Source organism: Mustela nivalis (assembly GCF_964662115.1).
Source record: "Mustela nivalis genome assembly, chromosome: 6".
Classification (NCBI taxonomy): domain Eukaryota; kingdom Metazoa; phylum Chordata; class Mammalia; order Carnivora; family Mustelidae; genus Mustela; species Mustela nivalis.
In genome coordinates this window covers 15,373,074-15,394,154 of record NC_139025.1, presented here as the reverse complement: position 1 = coordinate 15,394,154, position 21,081 = coordinate 15,373,074, and the positions used below count along the sequence as shown (strand labels likewise).

At 53.1% G+C, this 21,081-nt stretch overlaps 1 protein-coding gene and 1 long non-coding RNA gene across 4 annotated transcripts; one reads left to right on the top strand and one right to left on the bottom strand.

Moving 5' to 3' along the window:
* The first annotated feature begins 1,170 nt into the window (after positions 1–1,170).
* Positions 1,171–19,714, top strand: SYNDIG1L (synapse differentiation inducing 1 like). 2 transcript variants are annotated; one of them, XM_082733532.1, is made up of 5 exons: positions 1,399–1,536; positions 5,291–5,365; positions 16,316–16,988; positions 17,699–17,839; positions 18,005–19,714. In XM_082733532.1, the coding sequence occupies exons 3-5, from the start codon at positions 16,572–16,574 to the stop codon at positions 18,161–18,163; spliced, it is 717 nt and encodes a 238-aa protein (XP_082589658.1). In that variant the 5' UTR covers positions 1,399–1,536; positions 5,291–5,365; positions 16,316–16,571; the 3' UTR covers positions 18,164–19,714. The 2 variants fall into 2 exon arrangements, with proteins under 2 accessions (XP_082589659.1, XP_082589658.1); XM_082733533.1 differs by lacking the exon at positions 5,291–5,365 and having other exon boundaries at positions 1,171–1,536.
* LOC309866130 lies at positions 18,070–20,533 on the bottom strand. Of its 2 annotated transcripts, none has more exons than XR_014312422.1 (3): positions 20,138–20,533; positions 18,444–18,540; positions 18,070–18,202 (listed from the first exon to the last, which is right to left on the bottom strand). It is a non-coding gene; the product is annotated as an uncharacterized lncRNA (long non-coding RNA). The 2 variants fall into 2 exon arrangements; XR_014312423.1 differs by having other exon boundaries at positions 20,130–20,532.
* Positions 20,534–21,081: the final 548 nt, after the last annotated feature.

Below are 21,081 nucleotides of genomic sequence, written 5' to 3'. Positions count from 1 at the left end.
TGTCAGGTAGGAGTGGAGGGTCCTGGAGCTTACCATTCAGTGTGCTATGACATCCTTGTATTGGGGAAGAGACAACTCTCACTGCAAGATCCTGGTCCCCAGTACCTCCTTCCACCACCAGCCCCAGCTTCAGGCCACTCTGGGGTTTACTTTGCCCCTATTTGCCTTCAGAAAATGAAGATACTCTCCCCCCCTCCCAAGGTCCTGGTACTATGGTGAGACTCAAGACCTGATAGGGGGCTTGGAAAACAGCCTCATCCATTTATAACACACAAGATGAGAGTATCCTTATGATTAAAGAAGAAGAAGAAGAAAAGAAAGGAAACCAGGATGGAGGGCGTGGGGGGCAGAGAAAAAGCAGCACAGTGGGAAGACAAAGCTGACAGAAGCCCCGGGCTCAGATCTCAGTTCTCCCAGAGGGGAATGCACACCAACCGAGGGTGTATTTGGGACCAGTGTGTCACATATGTCATCTCACTTTGTCCTCATATGACCCCTCTGTGGATACAGCTCCCCCATTTTGCAGATGAGAAAAACCCAAGGTTTCCAGAGGTTCACTTGTTCAAGGTTATACAGTTAGTAAGTGGGACACTAGGACCAAATCTTGGGCCCATGGTCTTTAAAGCCTGTGCACTTGCCAGCAGAGCACGGTTGTCTCCAAATCAGGAGATTTAAATCTCTGTGAACCCAGCGTCTTCATGTGTAAAATGGAAGGGGTTGGTGAGGGAGTGAGGGGGCGGATTATATTGCCTCATAGAACTGTTAAGAAAATTAAACGAGATCATATTGCTTGAAAACATAAAAACCTGGCAGCGGGTCTGGTATATAGTAGAGGCTCAATAAGTGCTTTTTGTTTGCTTGGTTTTTTTTTTTTTTTTTTTTTTTTTAGCTTAATATTAAAACTCAGGGCTTGGGCACCTAGGGGCTTCAAAATACTTCAAGAAGCCCGAGGGCCGCCCATTGCTTCTGGGAGATGGGGGAAGTCGGGTAAGAAGAAGGGCTGGGAAAGGGAGCTCGGCTCCTGGAACCAGAGAGCCCTTCCAACTGCGCGCCCCTCGCTCCACCGCCTCCTCTGGGCTCCCCTGACTTCCAGCCCCGCCCCGCCCCGCCCCGGAGCTGGGTCCGGAGTGCCTGGTGGGCTGATTCCGGAGCGTGGAAGGGAGCACGGAGGGGAGAAAGAGGCGGCGGCGGCGGGAGGCAGGGAGGAGGGGGATCCTCCTCGCTGCTCTCCCAAGTCGGAGCGGAGCCGCCTCGGGCCGGGCTGAGGGTTGCGTGGCGGCTGCGGGGCCGGGCCAGGATGCGGGGCTCCCGGGACCGCGCCGGGCGGGGCAGGCGGCGGCGGCGGGCGGCGGGCGGGAGCTGTCCGCGGTGCTGAAGCGGCGGCGGCTGCGGCGGCGGCAGGGACCCGGGGCCGGGAGCAGAGGCACCCTCCTGGGATTTCCATCGCGGCCGCAAGGCGGGGGCGCCGTCGTTCACCGGCCCATGCTGGGCCCCCCGAGCCCCGCGGAGGAGGCGGGACCGTCCTCGGCGGGACAGGTAAGGGGCCGTCTGGGGGCGCAGCGGGAACCCAGAGCTAGGCGCTGAGGCTGGATAGAGCTGGGGATGGTAGTGGGACCTCTCCCAGGGAAGGGGGTTCAGCCTCGCTGCTGACTGCACCTTGCGCTCCCGCAGAGATCGCACCAAGTCTATCCCTACCCCTCACCCTACACGCTGGGGATGCTGGGAGTGACCTGAGGGACTGGGGCCCAGGTAGGCACCTGGGCACCCTGACCCCACACCACCAGGCCTTGACCCCAACCTGAGGGAGCTCTTAGACACTCTGCCCACAAAGAAGAGTATCCGGGACTCCCGTGCCCCTGTCCCTACCATGGTTTTGCTCACTAGGGAAATCTGAGCCAGCTGCGCTAAGGATCCCTCTCTTCCCCAACCTGCTCATTTAGGGTGACTGGAGTGGCTGTGGTCCTCCTCCCACCCCTGATCCACCCTCAAGATTTCTTCACCCTGGAAATGGCCCTTGGGCCAAGGATGATCCAGGCCCCTAGGACCGATGAACCCATTTCTCCAGGGAAGGAAGGAGATACCAGAAAATACCTTCATTTTTTTCCGTGGCCCTCTTGACTCTAATGGAAGGAGGCTGGTTTTGCATTATACTGCTTGGTGCATGAGGGCAAAGAGTGGGGGAATCTGAGCTTTGTTTTCTATTCTGTGCCTAAATGCTGGTCACCCTAGACAGAGCCTCCATTTGAAGTCCTCCCTCTTTCTGGCAAGAGTGTGCTGAATGAGCTCATTCAGGCCTGCAAAGTGCTTCCAATTCTTCAGAGCAGAGTTCTCTGAGTGGCAGAACGTAGTGATCAAAATAAAACTGCGTAGAGGAAGATTGGCCTATCAGTGTGCTGACCACTGCTTTCTCCCCATCTTTTCAACCCAGCACAACTTCCCCACCACCCCACCACGCCTGGTGATAGAAAGAGCATTAGACTAGGACTCCTTGGCTGGGCGCTGTCATGTATCAGCTTGAGGCCTGTTACCTGAATGAACTCTCTGAGCCTCTGAGTCTTAGTTTCCTCATCCGTAAAATGGGGTTAATGTAGCTGCTGTGCTCCTCTCCGGGTACTATCTCAGCACTCAATGAAAGAATGTACCTATCGAAGACTTGTCATCTGTACGTCGCCATGCCAGTGTGAGCTGTTGTCACTGTTCCCATCACCAGCCAGACCTGCCGGCAGTGACCTGATCATTGTAACCCCTACCCCCTTTTCTCCCAGGCAAGCAGTGTCGTCCTTTGTCCTTGGCCTCCCTAGGGTTGCAGCCAGTTAAACCCAACTTATAAATCTTGGAGCCAAAAGGTTTCCCTCCCCGCTTCTCTTTCATCATCACCTATAGAAGATAATATAGGGTGAGAGTCTGACTCACAGTTCTGGTGTTTTGTTGTTGGTTTGTTTCCCCCCCCCCCCCCAAGAATCACAGATCTAGGGGAACAGATCCTTGAAGGCAAGAATTGTGTTGTTTTCATCTCTTTGCCTCCTTGCACACCTCCCCTCCCCCATAGCACCTGGAAGATAGTAAGAACCCAGCTATTGGGTGTAAAATAAGAGAATAGAATGTTAAAATATCTCCAAATAAAAGCATTTGACTGGAAGTCGGGAGCCCCATATTCCGACCCCAGATCCACTACTGACTCAGACAGACCCCTTCCCCTCTATAGGCTTCCGTTTTCTCATCTGTAAAAGAAGGTTGGACTAGACAAGTTCTAATATTCCTGATGTTCCATGAGGCTCTCTGAGGGCCATTCTGAGACCACAGATCCCTCGGTTCTTGAACACAGCATACCAGCTTCATTAACCTGTTTTCAGAGTAAGTTAATGTCCTTTCAGCAAAGAACTGGATTTTATGAATGGAGTGGAAGGGTGCAATAGGAATCTGAAAAAGCCTTCTCTATTTCTGATGTTTCCTTAAGATCCTCCCCCTCTTATTTCCCTGGGAAAGCTATGAATGTGTATAGAGTTGCTGGGCCAGAGGGCCGATGCGTCCAGACCAAGAGGCCAGGAAAGCACACCCCCCTCCCAACATCCCTTATGAGTAGCCAAAGACCAGACACCCAAATCGTGGCCATCTCCTCCCAGGGACCCTGCCTGGCTAGATCCCCTCTCCTAAGAAGACTGGAGGAGGGGACAGTCAGGAAAGATCCATCTCTGGGGAGAGCTTTTTTTATAGAAAAACAAAATGAGCTTCCCTGACAATAATTTTCCTCAACTGTGGCAGGCCCAGCCAATATTCAGGAAAACCTTAGCTAATTGGCACTTGGTTAGAGCTGAGTAAGCCATGCTGCTGACCTCCTTGACTTACCCTGCAAGCGCCCAACCAGGGTGGGGGGATGGACTGCCATGTCCCCCCTTCCCCATGTCAGCACTTTCCGGCTCCCAGCTGTTGGTGCAGCACTGGCAAAAATCAGCCCTCCGGAGTTAATGGACAATCACTAACCCTTATAACAAAGTGAGAGCAGCCACATCGCAGCAAGCATAGAAAGGGGCTTTATTTTCTGCAAGATTGGTCTGTGGGGGTGCTGGCCTCCTGCTGGGGCTAGAACAAAGCACCACCCCACCTTCTGAAGCTATTTGGGTAGATACCCCACCCCCTGAGCTGTCAGAATACAGAAGGTCTCTGGTAAGCCAGGCACACACATCTGGCTCCTCTCTCAACCAGGGAGAACTACCCACTGACTCCTTGTGTTCCCCTACTGTTGACTCCCTGCTGAGTCTCCTACTCTGACCCCCTCTGCAATGCCTTGAAGGGAAGAAGAGATTCAACCCTGGCATGTGATTAGGTGATCTTGGTTATCTGGGGCTAGGGGTAAGGGGGAATCTAAGGAAGAGGAAGAGATACCTGTCACATGGTCATTAAGAAATGACATCTCTGTGTGCGTGTGTGTGCGCACGCGCGTGAGCCTGAAACACTGAAAAACACACGTGGAAGTCCCTTCCCCTTCACACAGAAAATGACAGAGGCAGAGAATAAGATAATATCTAGAGACATCTGCACAGTATTAATTACCTTCAAGTTCAAAGGCCAATTCATCTTTGTGTCCTAGAGGGACATGCAGTCCCGAAGTAACACCATTCCCGGGAGCAAGTAGAAGAAACATCCCAGTTCTCTAAACCGTTGGCATTTTCTAACCCCCTTTTCTTCTCAGGGGCTTGGAGGGCATCTTGCCTGCAGCAGGGTCCCCTCTGCTACAAGGTGGGGACTGATCTCATCCCCATTCTTTGTACTCGGGTTCTCTCTTCTCTTTACTCCTCTCTTATTCTCTCCTCTCCCTCCTGCCTGCCGCTGCCACCAGCACCCACCACCCCCTCCCCCAAGCAAACGGAGCAGGGAGCATGGATCTGAGCCTCTACCTCTCCATTAGGTGTGTTATCTTCCGCCATTAGATACACTGTTTGCTTCTAAGTGGTTGGGAACGAGCTGCTTCGGTGAAGAGACAGGTTGTTTCAGCAAGAATAAAGATTCAATTTCTGTCTGAAAATGGACTAATTTGAGGAGTGGTGCCACTCTCCCAATCCTCCCAGCAATTTTCACCTTTGTCAGCTACAAACCCATCCCCAGCCCAATGGATTACACACTGAGGGAGAGGCTGGTTCAGCCCATGGGAGCCCAGGGTGGCAGCAGATACTAAAAAAGGCAGACTGATGTTCCCTGGAAGTGCCTTGGGAAGCCTCCCCTAGGAGCTGAGAAGTGTCCTGGCTCTTTTATCTCTCCTTCACCCTCTTCTCTCCTCTGTTCTTCTTCGTAGGTCCTTTGACAATTCTCGTCTCCCTCCAGCCCTGACCATGACCCAGGGTTTCAACTGCATACATCTAATTGCCAGGTAGAGTTTCTGCTCCAGCATCCCAAGGGCACTCTAAGACCCCCTTCCACTTCGCCTTCCCATCCTGCTCTTCCTTCTGGAGGGTGTGTGTTTCATTTTACTAGGTTGGTGCTTGGGGGGCCTTTTCAATCTAAATATTCTCCCCCCCCCCCACCCAGCTCAGGAAACACTTCCTCTTTCTATTCCTTTCATTGTTATTCTTATCCAGTCTCTCTGTTGTGTCTTTCTGAAATTCCTCTTAGGTGGTTGTTGGACTTATAGGACCCCCCTCCCTCTCACCTTTCTGGCCTATGCTCCATCTTTGTGTCTTTCTGCTTTGTTTCTTGGGGAATTTCATTAACTTTTTCTTTCACATGAAAAAGTTAGTCTTTAAGTCTGTCCGTTCTGTTATCCAGTCTCTCCATTAAATTTTTTTAAGTTACATTTACTTAAGAAATCTCTACACTCAACATGGAGCTCGAACTCACGGCCCCACGATCAAGAGTCACATGCTTTTCCGACTGAGCAAAGAGGCGTCCCACTCTGTTAAATTTTCTAAAATTTAGGCAGTTGTTTCCATTTTCCAAAATACTGTCATGTTCTTAGTTCCTTTTTCACAGAAGCCTGTTCTCATTTTATGGATGTGAGGTCCTCTTTTTTCCCTCTCAGAGACATAAGTTGAAAAAATTTTAAAGATCTTTTCTATACCTTGAATGATTTAGATCTTACTGAGTCGCTTGCTCTATTTGTATATTTAATCCTTCTCTTCTGTTTTCATACACTTGTTCTTCCCTGTCCCGATGTCCCATCAGACTTACAAATAACGGAAGGTATTGACTAGCACAGGCAGCTGGTGTGGCCTTCTTCTGAAGTTGGGTGAGTTTGTTTCCCTAACAGACCTCCTCCTTGAATGAGACTCATTCTTACTTCTTATTCTGTTCAGAGCCGCAGGTGCCTCTGTGTTGATTTCTTTGCCAAGGAATTTCATTTGCTCTTTATCTCCCAGAAATTCCTTGTGCTTCTGGTCCACTGATAACATTCTTAGTTGTTTTCCAATTCTGTTATGATTTCATTCTTTAACAAATATATGCCCACCATTTTATTAAACCCTTAAAATGGAAAAGAAGTGGTCAGGTCATCTGTGCTCAGGTTGTGTTCCTGAACCAGCAGCCTCCCCCCTGAATTTTCTGTCTCAACTGGTGGCATCACCTTCTACTTAGCTGACAAAGCCAGAAGCCTGGGAGTCAATCTCGGCTCCTCTCTCTCCCTCACTTCCGGTTAGCCACAAAGTCCTGTTCGTTCAGCTTCCTGACTCCTCCTCAGATATGACTCTTCCTCTCCATTCATTTTGCCCCAGATCAGGTCAGGTCCTCATGTTCTCCTGCCTGAACTTTTTTTTTTTTTTTAAGATTTTATTTATTTATTTGACACACAGAGATCACAAGTAGACAGAGAGGCAGGCAGAGAGAGAGGGGGCAAAGCAGGCTCCCCGCTGAGCAGAGAGCCCGACGTGGGGCTCAATCCCAAGACTCTGAGATCATGACCTGAGCCGAAGGCAGAGGCCTAACCCACTGAGCCACCCAGGTGCCCCTCCTGCCTGAACTTTAATAGTGGTCTCTTCACAGGACTCCTAGCCTCCATTCTCACTCACCTCAAATCCTTCCTCTTCATCGCGGCCAGCCAGAGCGCTCTAAAACCCAGGTGTGGCCATATCAATGCCTGGCTACAGCTCTCATTTCCCTCACTTCCCACAGAAGAAAGCTTCTCTGCATGAAATAGAAGGCCTTCCCACCTCACCTGCCTCGTTCCATCAATACCAGACCATCCTGGTTTCCCCTCCATTCCGCCACCTCATTCATTGTTTCCACGATGCTTCCTCACCTGGAAAGGTCCTCCCTGTGCTGTCTCACCTGGATAGCTCAGATCCGTCCTTCAAGATTCAATTCAGATGTCACCTGCTCTGCGAGCCTCTTCTTAGTTCCTGACATCGCCTGCACTCCAGTCCCAGGATAGGAGTCCTTTACTGGGGCACCCCCAGCTCCCTGTTGCGCTGGTAGCACACCTTACCCCATTGTACTGAAATTTCATTTTTCCTACTCTATATTCCTCCTCAAAGCAGGTACCATTTCTTATTTATTCTTGCATCCCAAGAATTGGTCTGAGGTAACTGCTCCAGAAATTGTGCAGAAACACTCCATCCATCGCAGATCCTAGAAAGTACTTCCTCATGGGGGAACCTTAGCACACCTAGCCCCCCTCATGCACTAACTCACTCATTTATTCATGAGATCCACAGTTTCCTGAGTGCCTACTATATGCCACGTCAGGGGCTGCAGGGATGAGGAAGACAACAGTCCCCACCCTCTGGAAGCTCCCAGTCTGGAGAGGGAGATAGGCGCTTATCAACAAATCTCACAAACAGAAATAGTGACTGTGATAAACTCGCCGAGAGGAGGAGCTGGAGCCTGGAGAGCAGATAACCAAGGAGCCGAAATCCCGGGGAACCGACTTCTGAGCTGAGAGCCTAAGGTTTCCGATGTGAGTGGAGACGATGCTTCTGAGAAACGCCGCTGTGAGGTGAAGGAGAGAGAGGGCAGGAGCCGTAGGAGGGAAATGGCACTAAGGAAAGATGTTCCAGGTATCTGTTGCTGCCTAACTGCCTCCCACAGTTAGTGGCTAAAACTAAAGACAATTTTTTTTTAAGATTTTATTTATTTATTTGACAGACAGAGATCACAAGCAGGCAGAGAGGCAGGCAGAGAGAGACGGAGAAGCAGGCTCCCTGCTGAGCAGAGAGCCCGATGCGGGACTCGATCCCAGGGTCCTGGGATCAGGACCTGAGCCAAAGGCAGAGGCTTTAACCCACTGGGCCACCCAGGCGCCCCAGGACAATTTTTTTTTTTTTTTTTTAGCTAAAGACATTTTATTATACCTCATGACCCTGAGGGTCAGCAATTCATGCAGGGTTGAGCAGTGTGGTTACTGCACTCTGTGCGGCACGGACAGAGGTCCCCTGGTGGTATCCAGCTGACAGATGAGCTGGTTTCAAGAGTCCAAGATGGCTTCACTCTCATCTCTGACATCTTGGCATGACTGGAAGGCTAGGATCGTAGGTTCCATCACCCAGAGCTTCTACACACATGGCCTCTCCAGCGTGACAACTTCAGAAAAGTCCAGCTACATTCAGGGTGGCTTGGGGTTCGGAGAGTGAGTGTGTCAGTGAGCAAGGGGAAAGCTGCGTGGCCTTTTATAACCTGGCCTCTGAAGTCACCCAGCATCTCCTCTGCTGCGCTCTGTGGTTGAAGCAACTGTCACACGCCCAGCCCACTCAGATTAGAGAGGAGGCACATAGACGCCCCCCACCACCACCTCTCGAAGGGAGAAGCATCAAAGTACTTATAACTGGGTTTCACAATCATCACAACTGATTTCTTTTTTTAACCGAGAAAGACTACGATACATTTAAGTGCCATTAGGAAAGATCGGGGGTTAGGAGCAGTGGAAGGCAGAGGAGAAAAGAGAATCAATTGTGTTAGCTTCCTGAAGAGGCAAACTGAAACAAAGAAGGCCAAGTTCTCATTTTTCCCTCGACTCTGACTCTGCCAGGCTCTCCCAGCTCCCTGCCCCTGACCCCTGGCTTCCTCTCTTCACTGTCAGATGTGCCATAAGCCGCGGCCATGACGCTGGACCAGAGATCATCAAATCCAGCCTCAAGCCGTCTACAAACAGCCACCATAGTCACAGCGCTCCCCTGTCTGCAGAATGGTTTACTTAGTATCTGACGAGGGGATGACCTGGCGCCTAGTTTTAAAGATTTCACCTTTTCCCTGGCTTTTAATCATTTATATTTAATCCTCTGCCTTACCGAGAAGATCTTGCTTTCATCTTTCCGGTTTAGAAGCCATCATTCTTGCTCACTGAGAGATAGTGGTCAGGAGCTGAGCGTCCTTGCCATGGCTCTGCATTTCTATGAATCCAGACCCGGAGGTTTTTTAGGCAGCGCCCCCTGGGTTGCTAAACCATTCCAAATCTCCTTATCTTTTCGTAAAGCTTCCATTTCTTGTTCGCTTCACTGAGGCCTCGATCTCAACCTACTCAAGACCTGATCCTTGGATTGTCACTCCCACGCCGCTCACCACTCCCCTCCTCGCACGCAGGTAGGCTCTGAAATGTGTAGTGTGAGCCCCAGCTATGGATTCAATCAAACTTGGGTTCAATTTCAGTCCCCATCACGGTTGAATCTTGGACAAGTTACTTGACCTTTCTGAGCCTCAGTTTCTTCATCTAAAAAATGGGAAATAATCATCACCAGCCAACTCCACCGGTTATTGTAGAGTTTTGAGATAAAGCCGATGAAGCACCTGGTTTGTTCACGTGGGGCCACAGTAAATCGGCGCTTTTATTAGTCCATGGGGTCCCATCCCAAGGATGTGCTCGAACTCCGGGCCACACACCTCATTGTTCCTTTGACCTCCTTTTAAGGGTTTACAAGGCATCTTCCCAAGCACTTCAGAGCCCACTGGTAGCACATGCAACAAACCAACTCCAGGACCCCACCCCTGCAGCCACCTAAGAACCTAGTGCCAGGAGGAGCTGTGGTCAGACAGACCTGGATCCAATGGGGCTCTGCCACTCTCCAGCTGTGTGACCTCAGGAAACCTATTCAACCTCTCTGAGCTGCAGCTCCCTCCCATGCCCACCGCCATGTGAAAGAGGTTGGCTTGAGTGAGATACTGCATTTAGAGCAGTTGACACGATGGTCAGGACAAAGTAAGCACTCAATAAATGGGAGTGGACACATAGGGACCCTAGCTCCCAGTGACTCTGGAGTCTTGCTTCTAGAGTAGGTGTCCAGCTCACCATTCACCAGCTGGGTGCCTTTGGGCGCTTGTAACTTTCTCATGCCCTGGTGTCATTATCTGTAAAATGGGGACATAGACTTCATAGGGATACTGTAGGCTACTGTAAGAATCAAATGAGAGAATTTTTCACAAGGAGAATCATGCCTGGAGCATAGTAAGATCTTAATTCATGTGAGGAGCTCTTATTATTTCATTATTTTACTTTGGGTATTTTTTTTTAAGTGATCAGAAATTTTTTTTAAGATTTTATTTTTAAACAATCTCTATAAGTGGGGCTTAAACTCACAACCCTGATATCGAGAGTCTCAGGTTGTACCAGCTGAGCCAGCCACGTGCCCCTCATTCATTCACTTTGAGCTTTTGTGTATTTTTATAATGAAGGTGAATTGCTTATAAGCAGCATGTAATTGGCTTCTGTTGTTTTAAAGATCCAAACTTTGTTTTTCAAAAAATCCGCTTTGGCACATAACGAAAGGCATTAATTTTAAGTACACAGTTTAGTGCGTTCTGTGAAACGCTCGCAGTCACGTAACCACTACCACAATCAAGATACAGAACCCCGCTCTGTCTCTCCGAAAAAACTCCTCGGGGCCCTTAGCAGCCAATCCCTTCCCCTATTCTCAGCCTTTAGCAGCCACTGTGTCTTCTAGAATTTCATCTAAATAGAGTAATACACAGTGGACTATCTCTGTTCTTTATGGCAATTTTATTCCATTTACATTCAATATGATTACTGATATAGTTGCATGTAAGTCTTACATCCTACTATTTGTTTTTTATTTGTCTCGCCGGTTCTATATTCCTTTTAAAATCTTGCCCCATTTTGGATAAAACAGGTATTTTTGTTATTTCATATTCTGCATCTATTAGCTTACTGGTTACTTTTTTTTTTTTTAACTCTTCTTTCAGTGATGATTAGAGCATTTCAGTGATGATTAGTTCTTAATGTGGTCCCTGGACCAGTGGCATCTCCACCACCCGGGGACTTGTTGGAGATGTAAACTCTCAGGGTCATCTCAGAGCCATCTGCTGTGAGGATGGAACCCAGCAGTCTGGGCTAACAATGCAGGTGCTGTCAGCACAGGCTAATGACTGAGCCCCGAGGCCCCGGACAAGTTGTGCTTCTGGCCGGCAGTGAGGCTTCGGGCAGATCACCTTAATCCCATTAAGATGGAGCTGATTCGAAGCCTGGTTTCTGTGCCTGCGAGGACTGGACTGTTGCTGGTTGGCTCCTGCTCCTTGGGGATGTCCCTGAAGAGGTCCCCATTGAAAACCAGGGGTGTTTCCTGGGGGCCCTCCTTAATAGGCCCCGAACTCCCATTTTCCTCCCCAGCCTCTGATACAGCTAAAGTGATGCCAAGGGCCAGACTCACCTTAGAGGGTTTCTCTTTCCTCTGGGATTTTGCTTCCATGGTGATTTTTTTAATGCCTTCCTATCGTTCCCTAGTTTTTCTAACTGTTCTAGGCAGTTTGGTGCGACACGGGTTAGTCTGCCGTGGCTAGAAGAGGAAGCCCCTCCCTCCTGCGACTCCCCCACAAGAAACTACAGGGTCAGATGAGCGTGTAGAGCTGAGCAGCGCCCGGCTCAGTAAATGTTAAATTATTGTTCTTCTTCTCCCAGGAGAACCCCAGGGTCATGTGGAGCTGAGCTGTTAAAAATCAACCCCTTCTACCCTTCATACACTTTATGGATAAGCAAACTGATATGATACTATGTGACTGGACTCCAGAAGAGTCAGACTCCGGTGGGAGGCTCTAATTCCCGGACGGCTTCCCGTCCAGGCTCTGGAGGTGGCAGTGTGCGCTCCATCTCTAAATCAGGAAGTAGGAAACCTCTGGGCCAGGCTCAGTTCTCAGCTCAAAAGGAAACAGGCAGGGGCTGTGGTCTCCCAGATCTACCTCTCCCTCTCCTCCCTCTCCAGCGGCACGATCTGGAGCAATCTCCTGGGCTTCAGAATCCCAGACATCTCTTGTCTTCCCTCTGGAGCAGTGTGCACGTATGTCCACGTGTGGGCGCGCACACACACACACACACACACACACACACACACATGCTCACCAGCAAGGAGGCAGGTGCCCAGTACAGCACAGACAGCAGACACTCACAGCCCAGGTGAGACCAGGCAGCAGTGGAGATGAAAATGTCTCTGCTTTGAACTCTGGTCTCTTACTTCAGGGAACAGGGAGAGGCAGCCTTAACCAACAGGCCAAAATGTCAGGCCAGGCTAAGGGCAGAGGAGCCTGGGCCGGGGGGGGGGGACCTGCTACCCCTTCCTTCTGGCCAGCACTCAGGGCTGGATCCCTAGGATCAGCCTGGTGGATTCTCATGCGGCTTTAGCCGGTTATGGGGCGTGGTGTGCTCTCTAACGTGACCTGCTCGAGAACTGTGACCCTTGGCTGGACTGTGGGGAGGGACTGGATCCCGGAACTTGGTTGATTTATTGAAGTGGAGGGACATGTGAGCATGTGTGTGTGTGTCTGTCTGTCTGTGTCACAGTGGGCTTTGATGCCCAGCTTTTAAACCCAGAAGGAACCCCCAAGCCTGGAAAGGCTTAAAACCAATTTTAGATAATTTGGCTCAGAAGAAATCTATGCACTTAATTATTTTTCTGCTTTAGAAGAAGTACATGCTCAATGCAAAAATAAATATGGGAAATGGGCGGGGGGAAGGGGACACAGTATAAAAAGGAAAATGAAAAGCACCTGTGCAGCCACCACTGGTGATAATCACTGCGGACGTTTTGGCAGAGTTAGATTACGTGCGCGAACCGCTTTCTTTTCTTCCCTCTCACTCAAGCTGCCATGAGCATTTTTCTCGTGTCATTCCTCTTTGTAAACTCGTTCGAAGGCATTGTACCACCAGATTGCTGTACCATAATTTATTTTACTTGCCCCTCATTGTTGGGCATTCAGGTGGCTTTCAGTTTGTCCCTATTGTTGAAACCCGGGATCATATGTCTTTGTGCGGGAAGCTGGGAAGCCCTGCCCGAAGGCGCAATCGGAGTGTAGTGGAGGGGAGTGTAATCCGGGAAAGGCTGAGAGGCCGGGTTTCAGGAGCTCGGCTGAGTCCACTTTGACCAAGAGAGGATGGCTGGCAAGAGCAGGGGGACGAGTGGGGACCCGGCTGCCCCCACCTGCCCTGGACAGCTGCCCTGCAAATGAGCTTCCAGGTTTCCTGGCCAGGAGTACCCCTCTTTTCCTTCTAGGGAACTGGACAGGAAACTGGCCAAGGCCTCCTATCCCTCCTTCAAGGCATAGGGCAGGGGTGACTTTGATGCATTAGTCTGCTTGGAAGGCCCTATGGCTGATCTTTCCCACCGCACCCCGCTGAAAGGCCCCTACATACCTCTGGCCACAGAGATGGTGACAAGGACCCTTGGGTCTATCAGCAGAGGGGACATTAATTAAGACCAATTGGAGGAGCGGCTAGGGAGGCTTTGGGAGCCCTGTCCTAGAATCCCGTAGCGGGGGGTGAGGTGGAGGGCAGGGCCGGACTGTGGCAGCCACAGGGGAGTTGGGAAGCCAGGGGATGATGTCATGGCTCCACGGTCCCTCGGACGAGGAGATGACTTGCCTTCCCTTTGCCTCGCTCAGGGTCCTCGAGGTGCCATGACAGGAAAGTCGTTCCTCAGTGGGTTCTGAGCAGGCTCTTCTATCCCTGAGACTGGATGGCAGCAGGCAGTGGGGGGAGTTGACTTCTGCAGGGCTCCTTGCGGCTGTGGGATCACGGAGTGCTAGCGCCACCATCGACATCGGTGACCATTTCGTCCAACCCCTCTTATTCCTGATACGGAAATGGAGGTGCCAGATCAGAGAGCTCATGGGGGTGGGTGAGGGATGGAACCCCATATACCTGACTCCCAGACCCATGACCCTTAGGGTCACAGGCCCTTCGACAGCATATCTTTGAGTCACATCCGCTGGTAGGGATGGGGGAGGCTGGGACAGGAACTCAAAAGCTGCCCTCGGGGGTCAGAAGAGACCAGGCCTCCTGGGAATCTGCCCAGAGGAGCTCAGGCACATCACTGTGGTCCCTGGGGCTCCCTGCATATTTGACCCCTTGCCAAGAGGAAAGAGGAGGGAGAAGGAGTGAAGTCATTGCGTGTGTGAACTCCACCCCTCCCGAGAACCGATGTCCAGTCTGCGCCTGCGGAGAAACTCCTGCCACAGCTCGGTGACAGCCTGGGAAGGAGGTGTCACTGCTTCACACGCAGAGCCCCCAGGTGCAGCGGAGCCCCCAGGTGCAGCACAGCCCAACGTCTCCAGCCCCATCTGTGCCCCCCTGGGTGACGAGTTAGGCATTTGGGCCTCACGCCTTTCTTTGGGTCCCTCCATGATTCTGTTAGACATTCTTGGAGCCCCAGCCCTGGAGGCCACTGCTGTCAGGGCTCCGAGCCTCTGAGGCCTGGGCAGCCTCCTCTTGATCCTTTGGCTCCATCCTCCCTCCTAGCGGGCCAGCCAGGGGACCCTGCCCCATGGACTCACCCTCAATGGGCCTCTCCAGTCTTGCCTGGTCCTCCCAACCCTTCCCTCGGTCCCCCTCCGCATTATTCCTGGGGCCCTCCTCTGTCTGCAAGGTTCCCCAAAACCAGCTTTCTGGAATCCAGCCACTTCTCTTGGGGCAGAAAGAGAAATGGCCAGCCTCTGGCTATGGATTCTTGATGGGGTGTGGGGCTGGAGAGAGGGCCGAGACAAACCCATCCCTAGGGGGCCGAAACCCCTCCCCATGCTTTTTCTTCGCCATCGGGCCAGAAATGACCCTGGACAAGTAGAGACTGAAGCCCAGAAGTAAGCACAGCTGCCCCCCCCCCCCAATTATAATCTGCAACGGCCTCTCGGCCCTCTCCTGATCCTCAGAACAACCTTGTTGGGCTGGGATTATCGTCTGTATTTCACAGCTGGGGAAACCCAGAAGGCCATGATTATTTTCCCAAAGTATCAAGGGCAGGACCCACTCTCTGATCTTCAGATTACCAATCCAGGGCAAGACATGACTCTGTCACCCTTCAACTACTATGGACCTGGGAGGGAGAGTGCAGGGTCCCTGGCACCACCTGGCCTGCTCCTTTCCTCTCTCCACATCCCTTCTCTACCTGCCACACTGCAGAGTGTGTGTACTCTGTGGTACACACACTCATAGGCTGCCTTTCCCTCCTTTAGCCAGCCCTGAGCACCTACTGTGTGCCCTTCCCAAGTCCTCAGGACTGGCTGAAGAGAACGAGGTAGCCCCACAGGGCGTCCACACGCTAGTCTATGACCGTATCTGTGCTTCCAGCTGGGGTGTACAAGCCTAGACTTCAGGGCCCAGGAAGCCCTGCCTTAGACCTCCAGGATTTCCCAAAGCCACAGTTTGCTTCGAGGGAAGATAATTCTAAGGTTCATCCCCCTATGACTATAACTGGGGAGAAGTCTCCTCCCCTGGGAGGAATGGAAGGCTGTGAGCCCTTGCCCTGTGCTAACTCTGAGCTAAGCACCGTCCCATCCAACCCCCAAACAAATCCTCCCTCAACCCAATCTCCCACCTGCTAGCAGTTTGTCAACATCTCCCCACTACTGAGTTCCTGCTGTCCTCAGCTGACCTGAAGCCGTGGCAAAGCCCCCTACAGATGTCACAGTGAGCCCAGGCCTCTCCAAGCCACTCCCCACCCACAGCCACGGGAAGACTTCCAGACTCAAATCGCATCCTGTCACTCCTGCCAAGACCCCTGAAGCCCCCTTAGGACTAAACAGGGCTATGTGCTCTGACCCCACACCCAGCTTACCCCTCCCTCTCCACCCTGAGAGGCACCAGCCTTCTCCCAGGCTCTCGGAGCCACCGTCCTTGCTCTGGCCTCTGCAGGACATGTGTTCCCCCTCCCTTTGCCTTGCCGGCTGGGCCTCTTCCTCCGGCCATCGGGGCCAGACCCTTTCCTGTGCCTTTGCGTCCATCTGTCCCTTGCTCGTTCGTATACCCCTGCTGTCCTTCAGGGCAGGTTTCCTCAGCGCTGTGAGCTTGGAGACAGTGTGCCTCCTCCTGCCTCTCCCTGCTCCCTGGCTTTCTCACCTCCGTGTCCCCAACACCTGCATAGTGCCTGGCAGGGAGCTGATGCCAACCATTATGTGTTCGCAGGCTAGACGAATGAGCCAGCTCTGTGGGGTAAGTCCTGCTGCTGCGCCCACTGTGTGGACAAAGAAAAGGACACCTGAGAAGAGAAGGAGCCAGCTCAAGGTCGCACAGCTGGCTGGTGCCACAGGCAGGGTCTGGAAGCCTGTGTTCTTAAACGTTCCCGGCCGCACACCGGGCACCCAGGTCTCAGCGTCTGTCTGTCTTGCTCGCCCAGCAGGCTCTCTGAGGACGGCTCCGCTGGCCCAGGCTCCCTGGAACCATGGAGAGTCTGAGCGAACTGCAGAATCCTCTGCTGCCTCAGAGCCCCGCCCCGCTCCATGGCCCCTACCCCTACCGTGAGGCTTCGCCCAGCTGGTCGTGCCAAGAGAAGCTTTACTCCTACCTCCTGGGTGCTGCTGGCTCCACTCGCCCCCACCAGCTCCTGGACCCGGGGTCCCTGCAGCTGGCTGTGGAGGCCTGGTACAGGCCCAGCTGCCTCCTGGGGAGGGACAAGGTCAAGGAACCCAGGGCAAGCAGCTGTGAGACCAGCTTCACAGAGAACAGGGAGCTCCAGGCTGGGCCTGCAGAGCGGTCCGCAGAAGCGGACCAAGAGGAAGAGGATATCACCATCCAGACGGTGTCCTACGGGGTTCAGGAGGAGCTGCAGGGCCAGGAGAACGACCAGGAGGAGGAGGAGGTGAGTGCCTGTGTTTAAAATGCAGATCCCCTGGCCAAGCTCTAAGGGTTGAGATTCGGTGAACCTGGCTTGGGGCCCAAGAATCTGTATGTTACCAAAGAAAAAGTACTTTGGCACAGGTTTGAGAAACATATACTTGGGTTGGCGACTGAATTTTTTTAATAGCATTTATTGATCTTGTTTGCTTAATTATATAAGTAATTTAAAAATACAGAAAACCCCTGGAAGAGAATATTCGTATTTGAGTAGATGATGTTCTAGTCATTTTCCATTCAATGTCTTTCTCCCACCCTACTCTGCCCAAAAGATCTTGCTGTACACTGTTTTATCACCAGATTCTTCTCTCTAGACGACATATTTCAGTGTGGTTCTGTGTCATTTAACATTTGTCTACAAGGCAATCTTTAAGGGTTCCAGGGTGTCCCATCACTCATAACTTGATCTCCTGGTCACTGGGCACTGAGACTCTCCCCTTCTTTCACAATTACTATCCGATGATGCACGTGCCTATACGTACACACTTGCGTTCTTTCTCTGTATGCTTGTGCCAATTCCTAAGAAGGGAATCAGTGGGTCACAGTTAAGGCTTCGGGTAGAAAGCATGGAGCCCGGTCACTCCTCAGCCGCAGCAGACGACACTACCCATGGCCCCACAGGCTTGTCATCCGTGATCCTGGCTATGGTCGCAAAAACCCACTTGTGTTTTGCAGAGTGATGTGACCTCGACGGACAGTGAAAGCGAAGACAACTTTGTGGCGCTGCCCCCCAGGGACCACCTGGGTCTTACTATCTTCTCCATGCTCTGCTGCTTCTGGCCCCTGGGCATCGCTGCCTTCTACTTCTCCCAGGGGGTAAGAGCACGAGGGGCACAGGGCATCTGTTCCAGCCCCTTCCTTCCACCGGAGGGCTTGACCAAAGGTGGGGGAGGATGGGGAGGCCTTTGTGCAGGAGGGGGTTGGAGCCCTACATTGCCCGAGGTGCGGACGCCCCTTTCACCAGCACCTCTCTCTCCCTAGACCAGCAAGGCCATCTCCAAGGGAGACTTCCGCCTGGCCAGCACCACCTCCCGCAGGGCCCTCTTCCTGGCCACACTCTCCATCGCCGTGGGCGCTGGTCTCTATGTGGCCGTGGTGGTGGCGCTGGCGGCTTACATGTCCCAGAACGGCCATGGCTAGTGGCCAGGAGGGCCTGGCATCCTGACGCCCTGGCTCCGCCTGAAGAGACAATGGGGCTTGGGGTCACAGACCTTCAGGAGCACCCGGGCCCCTCAAGACCACCCGCCACCCCAGCTTGTGAGGGAGGCCTCCCAGGCTGCAGCCTGCCGGGCTCCGCTGTCCCTTCTCGTCCCTGGTCCCCCGGCCCCAGAGCAAAGCTAGGGCCACCACCCGTTAGCCCAGGCTGTCAGGAAGCAGGAGAGGGTAGGGCTGCCCACTAAGCCATCCAGGCAGAACCTACCTCTGGCTTGAGGCTAGCCGGGAGCTCAGCCTCTTCTGCCCACCCGGGAGGGTCGCCCGTCCTGCCAGCAGCCCCCTCCCCTGCTCGGCCAGCCTCTCTGCAGAGAAAAAACTGGAGGTAACCGGAAGAGAAAAGGACACCTGGGGGCAGGGGATCTGACTCAGTTCTTTCCACTAATGGGCGTCTCCACTCTGGGGACAATCTGAGCTTCCCCAACTCCACTCTCTGGCCCCCTGAGGCCAACACCCCAGACAACCAAGAGGGAAATATACAGACACACAGGGGCCCCCTAGCTCTTTCTGGCTCTCCCTTACGGGTTTATGAGACATCATAGATTGTAGATAAAGAAGCGTCCCAGCCATGTAAAGTGCAAGCAAGGCAGGTTCTCTGAACTTCCTTGCATAGGAACAAAAGGCAGAAGCGATGACAAAGTCCTGAAACATTGCCAGGCCACATGGGCCTCTCCACTCCAACCCTAGTCCCCACCCCCATCATCCTCTTCTCGGCTCCTCCTGGGTGGCCCTGAGCTAATGCCATCCCAGACAGAGAGTGTCGTCGGCCCACCAGCCAAGAAGCAGAGGGCCCCGGATCCGGCCCTCAGAGAAAGCAATGAGGAGAGACATAGTATAAATGAGGGGAGGGATATAGGATGAACATGGCTGCTGAGCAGCCAGCAGTGCTCGGAAGGCTTCCTGGAGGAGCTGTCCCTTGAGCAAGGTCTAGAGAGATGAGGAAAATGTTAGCAGGGAATTCATTTTCCCATAACCTTTGGTATTCATGAACAGGAACATGGCAGGAATCTTCCAAGCTGTTTCGATTTTGCCTTGAGCATCTGGGCTAGAGCCAAACTACAGCCATTTCTGAGGGCTCCACCCACTCAGAGAAAGAGGTTGGGCAGCATGTGTCTCAAAGACCAGTGATGCTGGGGGTCAGTGGTGGCCCCTGGCCAGCTTCCTTCACCGACATCCCTACCCAGAGCTACTCTCAACGTCCCCAGCCAATAGGGAACATCCAGAACTTTAGAAGCATCCAGGCAGCCAGGAGGGCAGGACTATGTAGGCTCAAGCAAAAGACCCAACTGTGCAGGATCTGGGGACCCGGTCGTTCCCAGGTTGCATCCAGAGCCCAGACCTGTGAATCCACCACTGACCCACTACCCTCCCCTCCCACTCCCTGCATCCCCTGAAGTCCCACAGGCCCAGGATCAGCAGTTTTAATATCCCATTGTTGTATATATTTATCCTTGTAATAAACATTTCTGTAACACCGGGTGCCTTCTGGGCCTCTTAGTGTCCGCGCCTGCCTCCACCTTTACCCACAGCCCACTGACCTCCAACCCCATCGTGGCTGCTCTGGGCCCTGGCAGTCTTCTCCAGAAGGCCATAGCAGGAGGGGTGGTCAGGGTACCCCCCGCAGTCCCCTATCCCAGGACCTCTCTGCTCAGAGTAGCCCGGATGCAGCGTGGTAGTCGGCACCAGATTCCATTCAAGACAAGACAGCATCCATGCCTAAGCAAAAATCCCTTCTAGGCTAGAGAGGTCGGGGGAGGGGTGAGTGAGGCTTCACTGAGCTGCCTGCAGCTATCAGAAGGGGATGCAGGGTCTAGGGGGGCCCCAAGGAGCCCCAGTCCCCTGGTGCCCATTCTTAAGTCCCATCATGTACCCCCTGTACCCCCTCTCCACATACCTGCATACCTCCTGAGCACTGCTCCAGGATAGTGCGGGGAGGAAGCCACCTCCACCTCGGGCCCCAGGCTCCACACCAGATCTCCAACATCGTCTCACTTCCCCAGGAGCCGGCCTGGACCGGCAGAGGGACCAGCTCTAGATGGTTCCTAAATGACTGTGCACGAGGGTCCTGGGGGAGGTAGGAGAGGCTCACCCCGCACCTGCACGTGCCTGCTGGCGAGATGCAGCGTTGCTTGCTTACACACACGCGTGCTGTGTGGGCTGGAGGCCCGTGAGACAGAGATCGGTGCCAGTCACGTATGGGATGGGCTGCCTTTGGGAGATCACCAGGGGAAGGGAGAAGGAGGCAGATCTGGGCAAGAGGAGGTCAGGCTGCAAGGCAGTCCCGAATGCAGTGGGGTCTAGAGAATACCCTTCAGGGTTGACCCAAGTTGGGACAAAGGGCCAGGCCTTTATCCCCCCTCAGCAAATGGTCACCGGATGTGGGCCACCCAGAAAAAGAGAACGGCCTGAGCGAGGAGGCTTTCTTCAGCTGGGGCGGCCCCCTGGGGGGGCTTGCCCTGAGGCTGTTTACCAGGCACCTGCAGGGGCTGGAGGACCGAGCCCATCATTCCTGCAGGGGCCCTGAGCGGGGGCCCATCACAGCACCTGCCACACCCACCACAGAGCTGCGGACCCGGTGGTGTTACAGAGATCCCCTCAGCACTTAGCTCCACACACGGGAGGCTGCTCCCGGGGAACTCTGTGACACTAGGCCGAGGACAAGCCAGAGTGCCAGAGAGCCAACAGCCTGAGTCGAGAGGCGTCAACCGGTGACAGATGGGAGTTGGTGGGCTTTCTGCCTTCTGGAAGGGAGCCCTCTGGCTCCCGTAACCCCCCCGCGGGTTGACTGTCAGATGCCCATGGCAGGGGTTTGCTGGAGACCATGGCCCTCCCTGGCTGCCTTCCTC

Excerpts from the sequence above, each read along its gene's own strand:
- SYNDIG1L (XM_082733533.1), top strand. The coding sequence starts at position 16,572 with ATGGAGAGTCTGAGCGAACTGCAGAATCCTCTGCTGCCTCAGAGCCCC. Across the intron at positions 16,989-17,698 it reads ACGACCAGGAGGAGGAGGAG|AGTGATGTGACCTCGACGGA; the intron begins GTGAGTGCCTGT and ends TGTGTTTTGCAG. Across the intron at positions 17,840-18,004 it reads CCTTCTACTTCTCCCAGGGG|ACCAGCAAGGCCATCTCCAA; the intron begins GTAAGAGCACGA and ends CTCTCTCCCTAG.